This window comes from Rhododendron vialii, chromosome 1a (assembly GCF_030253575.1).
Source record: "Rhododendron vialii isolate Sample 1 chromosome 1a, ASM3025357v1".
In the NCBI taxonomy this organism is placed as follows: Eukaryota; Viridiplantae; Streptophyta; class Magnoliopsida; order Ericales; family Ericaceae; genus Rhododendron; species Rhododendron vialii.
The window spans coordinates 47800793-47810511 of record NC_080557.1 but is presented as its reverse complement, the minus strand read 5'-3'; the positions used below and the strand labels follow the sequence as shown (position 1 = coordinate 47810511).

At 39.4% G+C, this 9719-nt stretch overlaps 1 protein-coding gene across 1 annotated transcript; it reads left to right on the top strand.

The window, feature by feature from the left end:
• The first annotated feature begins 300 nt into the window (after positions 1 to 300).
• On the top strand, positions 301 to 1166 carry LOC131322894 (uncharacterized). Its single transcript, XM_058354459.1, has 2 exons — positions 301 to 722; positions 845 to 1166. Exons 1-2 carry the CDS (start codon positions 583 to 585, stop codon positions 936 to 938), a joined length of 234 nt encoding a protein of 77 aa, XP_058210442.1. The 5' UTR covers positions 301 to 582; the 3' UTR covers positions 939 to 1166.
• Positions 1167 to 9719: the final 8553 nt, after the last annotated feature.

The following is a 9719-nucleotide window of genomic DNA, read 5'->3' as shown; positions in this document are numbered from 1 at the left end:
AGTAACAGTTCTTGAACAGAATCCTATTGAGTTGTTTATTCACTTGTTATGGGTAACATATTTCTCTTTCAAGTGTTGATGACCCATGGGCGATGAACTCGTACATGTCAGAACGGAAAAAGAAGAAAAAGTTAGAAGTTTTGATATTCATACACGTATTCGAATTTCGAATGAGTCACAGGGGAACATGCATTGCTGGCCAGACCAAAACTGCAACTTCCGATGCAAAAAGATAAGTATGCCATTTCTGCTGCACAATCTACTAGCTTTGAATGGTAGGCTTAGGAGAACAGTTGTTGCTTTCTTTGAATGGTTGGTTTGAACTATGACACATTGGTGGAGCCAGAAGATGATACTTAACCTCAAGGGCTAAGCAACTATATAACTTCCTCATGTTCTCTTTCTGAGTAGGAAACCAAGCTCCCAGTTCACACAAGCTCCCAATTCACACGCTTTTTGACAGGCTGTTTAAGAAGATCCACACTACCCATTTCGATACAGATCTCTTGAACTCACAGACTCGGAAAACTTCTCAGAAAGCCTTGCAAGTTCAGGCATTGCCCTAGTGGTAGAGAGCTGACTATGGGTCCAGGCGGACCTGGGGGTGGTGGTGGTCCTGGGGGTGGCGGTGGTGGCTGGGGTGGACCTGGCGGTGGTGGTGGACATGGGGGCCCGGGTCCAGGAGGCTTCTTTGGTGGCTTATGCAACCTGATAGGTTCTGGGTAAGTGCCACTCTCTTTTCTCAAATGTGATCAGTGAAAATACTTATTTTTTGCTTGGTATATGAATAATGCAGTTTCTTTTTTGGGTCTGATTACGGTTTTTCATTGATGTGGAAATGCAGCTTAAATTGCCTGTGCTGTTGCTGGTTGCTGCGAGATTGTTTCGGTGGACCACCCGGCGGCGGTGGCGGCCCTGGAGGCCCTCGTCCTTTCTGATTTGCTGGGCATGGGTTTGGTGAACTGAGATTGCTTTGTTGGATTACTTGTGCAATAAAATCCTGTGTTCACTCAGTGATAAAAGAATAACTGTTCCTGTTTCTCAGTTTCTTCATATGTATCTACTGGCCATTTTCTTCCTTCGTAAATGGAGAGAATGATGGCGTTATCATTTTGTATCAGACCTTGTTACTTTATGTGTTTATGAAATGCATTGGCTTTGACTTTTATGGACTCTCTCTCTCTCTCTCTCTCTCTCTCTCTCTCAATTTATGTTCGCATCAATTTATTTGGGCTTCTTTGGTAAGTTAACAAGTGCATAAATTTTTCAGAATCGGACAAATTAAACTACTCCTTATTACATTAATTAGTCCGAAGTGGTGTTTAACCTAATCCTTATCTAAACTCCAATGGTACACCACTCGACTAGACGTGCCTTTATGGGTGCCAACTTGAGTCCTACACGGTTGCTATTGCCAAAAAAATTCTCAGCTTTCTTTCACTTGGGGTTTTCAGAATCACGCTCACTCTCTCCTCGGCGTGGTTTTTAATAAATTTTCTTTCCGTTTATCACTCTCGTCTCGTCTCTCTATCCTTCTTCACTTATTCTCAAAAAATCTCTCAAAACATTTACCAAACAACTTCTTACACGTTACTTAGTTGTGCAATATAGAATGTGACATATTTTCAGTATTTTCCTTTCATTCGACAAACGCTCAAATGCTAATGACTCGTTTCGTATGATAAGGTTTTTGAGATCGGATCTAGTAAAAAAAACGCTCGCAATATTTCATTCTAGTGTTGTAAAAAATGGATAGTAGTCTCAACGACGATAGTGTAGTAGAAACAATATAAGTAATGTTGAAGAAAGCAAGCCGCATGCATAAATTGTAACGACCCGGATTTTTGCCCTATTTTTTTTATACAAATTTATAATGTTAAATTTTTAATTCAATAACTAATTAGATTGAATTATTAATTATATATTATTATGTGTATAATTGAAATTATTTACACACTTGTATATGATATATATTTACACTTTAGATATACAAGTATTCATACTCAGCTTTTATCCTATCTAACCAAAATTCTATCGAAATTAATCTTCCACTCCCCTTCAAACTCTTCCTAAACTATATCTCTCTCTCCTCCCGCATTCCACCACCTCCATACTTTTCCTCTATAAATACCTCTCTCCTCTCTCACAATACAACACTCCTAGTCCTCTACAAAAACAAAAAAAAAAAATAAGAAAAGAGGGATCACACCCTTTCGATTTTCGTCCATATCACGTCCCTCTATTCACGGCCTATTTTCTCCTAGTTTCTGTCATTTTTAGGCCTAAGTTTCTTCACAAAAGTTGTAGAAGGCGTCGAGAGATTCAATTTCGACCCAAGATTCACCAAAAACGGTCAAGGATTGAAAGAGTTATCGCTGTCCAAAGTTCAGTGAAATTTTCGGATTTTTATTTCCAGACAGCAAACAGGACTTATGAAAACCCCCACTTTTCTCCTAGTTCGAATGGTTTTCGGGCTTCGACTTCTTCACAAAAGTTGTAGAGCGTTTCAAGATCTTCGCGTTAGACACATGAATCATCCAAAACGGCAGAGGTTTGGTAAGTTATTTCAGTCCAAAGTTGCTGCTAGAATACTAATCTTTCGCCGCTAAACGAAAACTCACTGGACTCCACAAAATCGTTTTGTCTGGATTAAAGGTATTATAATCCCTCTCCTACCTCTCCCTAAGTATATTAATGTACTAAGTGGTTAGTTTTTATGATTAGAATCGAAGAGAATCGAAATTAGAATTGGACGAATGAAACTCAATTTTTTCCGAAATATTTACTGTTCACTGTTCATAGGCGTGAACACATATATTTTTTTTACTGTTCGTACCCGCTGGAAGTTACAGAAATAGCATAACAATTACACTTATCCCCCTGCTCATTTTGAATGTAACCTTTCAGCCCAGATCATTAAATGAAATTGGCTTTCTTATTGCAGTTTATTGCAGTTACACCCTGAGGTTGTTTAGTATAGAAATTTGGTCCAATTAAGTTTTTGACTTGAAACAATTAGGCCCTTAAGGTACTTACGTGCCCAGTTTCGACCCCATTGTTATATTATCACTAATATGTTAATCCAATACAAGCCTACACTTACTAGTAAGGGAACAAAATTAATTTTCTTTATTAATAAAGATTTTCATTAATACTATTTACTTCTTGACCATACCAAATTTAGGGCAACGGCCCATTCATAAAAAGTTACGTGATTGTCTCGCTCATTATATATTTCAATTATCACTTTGATTACTTGTTTATTATTCCAATACTTGATTTGAATGCTAGATTGGATCCTAGAGACATGGAGTAGAATTCATCTAGACGATGCTAGATAATGGATAAATTGAAAAGTTTTTATTTTTAGATTGTCTGCAGGCAAAATTTTGAGATTTGAATGAGATGATTTGAAACTGGCAAAGTAAACCCAGTGTTGATTGATGAATTGAAACTGGCGGGTGTCCAATGATGAATTAATACTAGCAAAGTAAGCCCAATGATGATTATGATGATTGTGATGATTGTGAAGTGGTGCATCAGATAGGCGAACCCTAGTTATGATTCGGACATGATAAGTTTTCTTTTGTTGTAATGAGAAGGATACACGCTAGGTACATAACTGAGGTGCAATCCGCGACAACAAAAGAAAGTGATCTCATAGGACAGGACATGGCTAGCGGTTGGGAAGGAAAGATCTCGCGGAGAGATCTTAGATTTCACATTAGAATAATGAATAGTAACAAATTGATGTTTATGAATCTCGGTTTTACTTCTTCGTATCATATTTATTCTGCAGCTTGCTAACTGTAAGGTAAGAGGGGTAGTTGGGTTGGATTATTCTACTGGATAGTAAACTTTCTCTCAACAAATTATTGTTTTTTTTTTTTTATAAATAATTCAGATATCAGAGTCAACTTACACGCACGTCAGCCAATTTTGGAGGGACCAAAAGGTATAACAAATTATCGTTTTGAGTATGAAAATGATCTCTTCCCATAGTACCATGATATCGGTTTTTTCTATTTTTAAATTTTGTCTCGGGCCTCAACACTTTTTGGGTCCATTTGAAGCCCCTTGTGGTCCTCATTCTGTAAGCCCCAGATCAGGACACCACAAAGGCACAAAACCCACAAACCCAACTGGTTATAATTTCCTCTTCTTTTTTCTTTTGGTTGGATCTGCAATTTGGTTGTAATTACTTGATTGAGTCACTTTTGGCCTTTAGTGGTTTGTTTACAAAATGTGGACCACTACACGGTTCGATTATTGGGATCAGACCACAAAAAATAATTTTCTCCGAATCCTCTAGTCGCGGTGTGGATGATCTGTCTTTGACCGAATCGGAAAGGGGATTAGTCGAGGTGCCGTAGACTGGCCCGACCGCCCCGGACCATTAGAAAAAATGTGGACCACTAGCTAGGGGTGGTCTGTCTAAACCATGGCGAATTGAAGGGATCAAATTGTGACGAGGAATTCCTCATATATATGCCAATTGTGCAAGTGACTGACATTGATATGATATGCATTGTACACCTAACATCATCATGTGTATCTCATTTGGGTGGTGGTCCAACTATTCAGATAATACAACATAATGAGTCTGTTGCATTCTTTTTTTTCCAAAAAAAAATAGGTAATTTACGTACGTCCTAGGGCATCATTGATAGGCGCGTAGATGTTCACATAAGCGCCCCTTAATTTATCATCGCTAAGTTCATTTATATTATTACTCAGTGCTTAATGCTTGATTTTTGTGTTTTAGGTACTTAGAGGTTTTAACATTCTAATGGACCTTATGAATACTCCTGCAGTGCATGTGTTTTTGGAAGTGAATGTGTAACAGAATACAATTTGAGTACTTGTCTTGGTGGCCCAAGAATTGTAGTATTTTCTTATTTTGACTGAGACTAAGAAAAGAAAAGAGGAAAATAAAATTGGCCCAAGCCAGTTCTCAGCAATGGGCATGGCCCACAATGTTTGGAAAATGGGGGCCCTCCAAGCTATTCTCGGCAATGGGAATTAATTTTTTTTTGATGCCTGCAATGGGAATTAATTGCCCACAGCCTTGACACATGTACTGAAACAAATAGGGTTACTGGGGATTTGGGAGGCCACGCATGCAAGGCACGACGAAAAATATAAGTCGGCTACAGGGGTTATAAAAGGAGACGAGAACAGTGGGCGAGATATGCACACCATCACAGAACGAAAAAGCTGTGATCGAGAGTTGTGCAGAATCAGTTTCGACAGTCAATCACGGTGGAAAACAGAAGCAATATTGTGATGAGTTCTACTCCGATGTCCGGCTAAACTCCTTTCTAGGGTATAAATGAAGCTCGAACTCTAAGTAACGATTTTTATGTATTGATTTAGTGTTTTTATTATTCGAATCGTGGTTATATGATTTGAGGATTTATTTGCGGTATTAATTTTCTCTATCAAATCTAATTTTCTCTATCAAATCTTGTGTATGATTTTCTAGATTTTCATGCACGTTCATACAATGGTTCTTAATTGTTTTGTGATAATTGAGTAAGATGGGTTATGCTCCGTAAGATGAGCTGTGCTATTAGACGGTCCGTGCCATAGAGACGATCATACTAGTAAGACGGTTCGTGCTAGGCGGCGATACCCCATGCTATTCCGTGATTCATAAATATCTTTAAGCGATACCGTGAGGGCCTGCAAATCCTAACGATATCCGGATTGATTCGAATAATTAACCTTTATCATCGTATAGAAATTGTTACAACGGGTCAAGTGGATTCGAAACCTTAGATTTTTTCTCTCATAAACTTTCGTTATTTCTTAATTGCTTTAATTTAATTTAGCTTTTAATATTTTCGAAATCCAACAATCAAATCTCTTTCTGAATTAAGTTAGAAATTAATTAGAACAATTGCAACTCAGCCTCTCCCGGCTTCTCTGAAGTATGTTTTTCTTGGCCACGATGACACCTTGCCTGTGATCATTGCCTCTGACCTTTCTTCTGAGCAAGACGGTCAATTACTCAAGGGTGCGATAGGGTGGTCAGTGGCCGACCTCAAGGGTATTGATCCCTCCATTTGCATGCATCGCATTCATTGCGAGGAAAATGCAAAACCATCAAGAGAGATGCAAAGGAGGTTGAACCCTAACATGAAGGAGGTCGTTATGAAGGAGGTGGTCAAATTGCTGGATGCGGGTATCATATACCCCATCTCTGATAGCAAGTGGGTGAGTCCCACTCAAGTAGTGCCCAAGAAGTCAGGCATTACTGTCGTTGAGAATGACAAGGGTGAGTTTGTGCCCACACGCATGACGACTGGTTGGCGTGTGTGTATTGATTATCGAAAGCTTAATTCTATGACTAGGAATGATCATTTTCCACTTCCATTTATTGATCAAATCCTAAAGAGGTTGGCGGGCCAAATCTATTATTGTTTTCAGCCGAATTGGCCCAATAGTGAACTTCGGTAATTCAATGGGCAAATAATGATCTTAACGCTATGGAGTTCGACCCAAATTATGAACAATCTGATAGGCCCAACCCAAAGCCCATCTGACCCATCTCTCTCATTGTCTAGTATTTATTAGTTCTCCCAGTAACAAACCCTAAGTCGACAGCATCGGCGATTTGTCAACACTCAGCAGTTAACCTCCTTCTACTTCGATCCTGCGAAATCGAAAGCAGTTTACTTGATCTGCACTAGACGTAGTTTTCGTGTGTGTGTGTGTATGATGTTCTCTTTAGTTAATCCAGTAATAATGGAAGAAAGCCGGTGATGATAAATTTTGGGCATGAGCTGCAACAACAAATTGCGCACCCATTGATGCCGGCCGAGACCAGCAAGGTTAGGATAATCCCGGGAAGACATTCACCGGGGGCAACAGAAGTCACTCGACGTTGCTAATCGCGGAAGACACTTACGCGATCAAGTCACACACTTGATTATCAGAGGAATCACTCACTCTCAAGCAAGAAAAGAACTTGCAGAATATTTTCATAAACTCCAAAAACTGCCAACAGATTTCATTCATAGAGATATATAGAGAGATTACAAAAGATGACTCTATGACTACCCTCATAACACTTAATATTTTAAGACTTTCCAAAGCAAACTACACTTCCAAGACTAACAACACAAAACAACGAGACATAGAAGCCAAAAGGTCTTCATAATAAAATAAATCTAAATAGACTTTTCAACTCCTGATTATGCTCCTGCATCATTCTCCTCCGCTGGAAAAGAAGTCCTCCTAGAATTCGCAACCAAATCTTCCCAAAGCCTTTCATCAAGTTTCTTGAGTTCTTGTGCTGAAACCCATGCATCTTCACAATGTGCTTTTCCTGTCCAATGAAGCAGATATTGCGTATAGGTTCCTCGACGAGTAGTGGTGGAACGAACATCCAATACATCAATGATTTCTTGATGTGAATTTTCTGGTGAAGCAAGCAAGTTTTCAAGCTTCAAGGAATCACCACCATCATCTCCATAATAAGCATACAAGTCACTGATGTTAAAAACTGGACTGATAGAGAACCCTTGCGGCAATTCTAAACGATAAGCATTTGGTCTAAGCTTCTTGATTATTCGGCATGGTCCAAACTTCTTTTGCTTGAGCTTGTTATAAGAACCCACTGGAAATCTTTCCTTGCGTAGATAAACCATGACAAGATCTCCTTCTTCAAACTCTTTATTCCTTCGGTGTGCATCTGCCCTGGTTTTGTAATACTTAGAAGCTTCCTTTAAGCGCTCTCGAACTTGATCATGAATACTTTTGATGTGGGCAGCAAACTCCTCTGCATCCATGCTAACTCGAACTTGGTTATTTAATGGCAAAAGATCCATAACTTGATGGGGTTTTCTGCCATAAATCACCTCAAATGGTGCCTTCTTAGTTGATCGATTGAAAGAACTATTGTAAGTAAACTCAGCTTGAGGAATAACAAACTCCCACCTTTTTGGATGGTCTCCGACCAAACTCCTCAATAAATTTCCAAGCGATCTGTTCACCACTTCAGTTTGCCTGTCAGTTTGAGGATGATAAGCACTAGAAAACTGAAGTTGAGTTCCAAAAAGCTTCCAAAGTGTCTTCCAAAAGTGACTCATAAATCGCACATCACGATCTGATACAATATATTGATTTCGGGATGCCATGTAAACGAACTATCTCTCGGAAAAATAAAGTAGCAACATGGGAAGCGTCAGTGGCATTCTTGCATGGTATAAAGTGAGCCATTTTTGAGAAGCGATCAACAACTACAAAAATGCAATCATACCCGTGCTGCGTTCTCGGCAAGCCTAGAACAAAGTCCATCGAAATATCCTCCCAAGGGACATTAGGGATAGGAAGTGGCTGGTATAAACTTGTATTTTGCACTCCTCCTTTGGCCCTTTGACACACCAAGCATCTTTGCACAAAACGAGCAACATCACGCTTCAAGGATGGCCAAAAATAGCGTTCTTTAACCAGCCATTCAGTTTTGTCCCTTCCAAAATGCCCTCCAAGTCCCCCACCATGCAACTCTTGAATGACAAAAAGCCTCAATGATCCCTCTGGAACACACAACTGATTTCCCTTGAAAAGATACCCATTCATGAGTAAATAATCTTGGCTTTTCCCATCACTTAGCTCTTGTAAAACCTTTGAAAAGAAGGTGTCCCCTGCATAGTATTCTGGCAAGAGATCAAATCCAACAATTTCGAAAGATAGAGCAGATAATAAGCTATATTTTCTACTCAAAGCGTCAGCAACTTTGTTAGAGGAACCTGCTTTGTGATTTAGAACAAAACTGAACTTTTCCATGTAAGATGCCCAGCCAGCATGTCGAGAATTCAGCTTCTTTTATGCCTTGAGAAACCGTAGAGCTTCATGGTCTGAATAGAGAACAAACTCCACACCAACGAGGTACTCCTCCCAATGTCGCAAGGCTTGCACAATCGCATACAACTCCTTGTCATAAGTCGAATACTTCTTTTTGGCATCAGTTAGTTTCTCACTGAAATAAGCAATCGGCCTTCCTTCTTGCATTAGGACAGCACCTATACCAACGTTGGATGCATCACACTCGAGTTGGAAAGTTTTTGAAAAGTTGGGTAGTGCTAACACCGGAGCTTCCACAAGCTTTGCCTTCAAAAGTTGAAAACTCTTTTCTGCTTCCTTAGCCCAACAAAACTCCTTATTTTTTAGGACATCCATCATAGGAGCAATAAGAGTGCTGAAGTTTTTGATGAAACGTCGATAAAAAGAAGCCAAGCCATGAAAGCTTCGCACTTCAGTAAAACTTTTCGGAGTCGGCCAATCAAGAATCGCCTTCACCTTTTTTTTCATCCATTTGCATACCATCTGCACTCACAACATAACCTAGAAATACAACTCGATCAGCGATAAAAGAGCACTTCTTAAGGTTAATGTAAAGTTGGTTGTCATGCAAGACTTTGAACACATTTTTCAGATCCTCGACGTGCTGAATTCTATCTTGGCTATACACCAAGATGTCGTCAAAGTAAACAACAACATACTTCCCCATAAAGTCCTTCAAAGCTTGAGTCATCAACCTCATAAACGTGCTTGGGGCATTAGAGAGCCCAAATGGCATGACTAGCCATTCATACAAGTCATTCTTCGTTTTAAAGGCTGTTTTCCACTCATCTCCCTGTTTAATTGGAATTTGATGGTATCCACTCCGGAGGTCAATTTTAGAAAAGACCTTTGCACCACAAAGCATATCA

Bases quoted from the DNA above. Each gene is read 5' to 3' on its own strand.
- LOC131322894 (XM_058354459.1), top strand. From the start codon at position 583: ATGGGTCCAGGCGGACCTGGGGGTGGTGGTGGTCCTGGGGGTGGCGGT. The intron at 723-844 runs GTAAGTGCCACT...GTGGAAATGCAG, and splicing joins TGCAACCTGATAGGTTCTGG to CTTAAATTGCCTGTGCTGTT.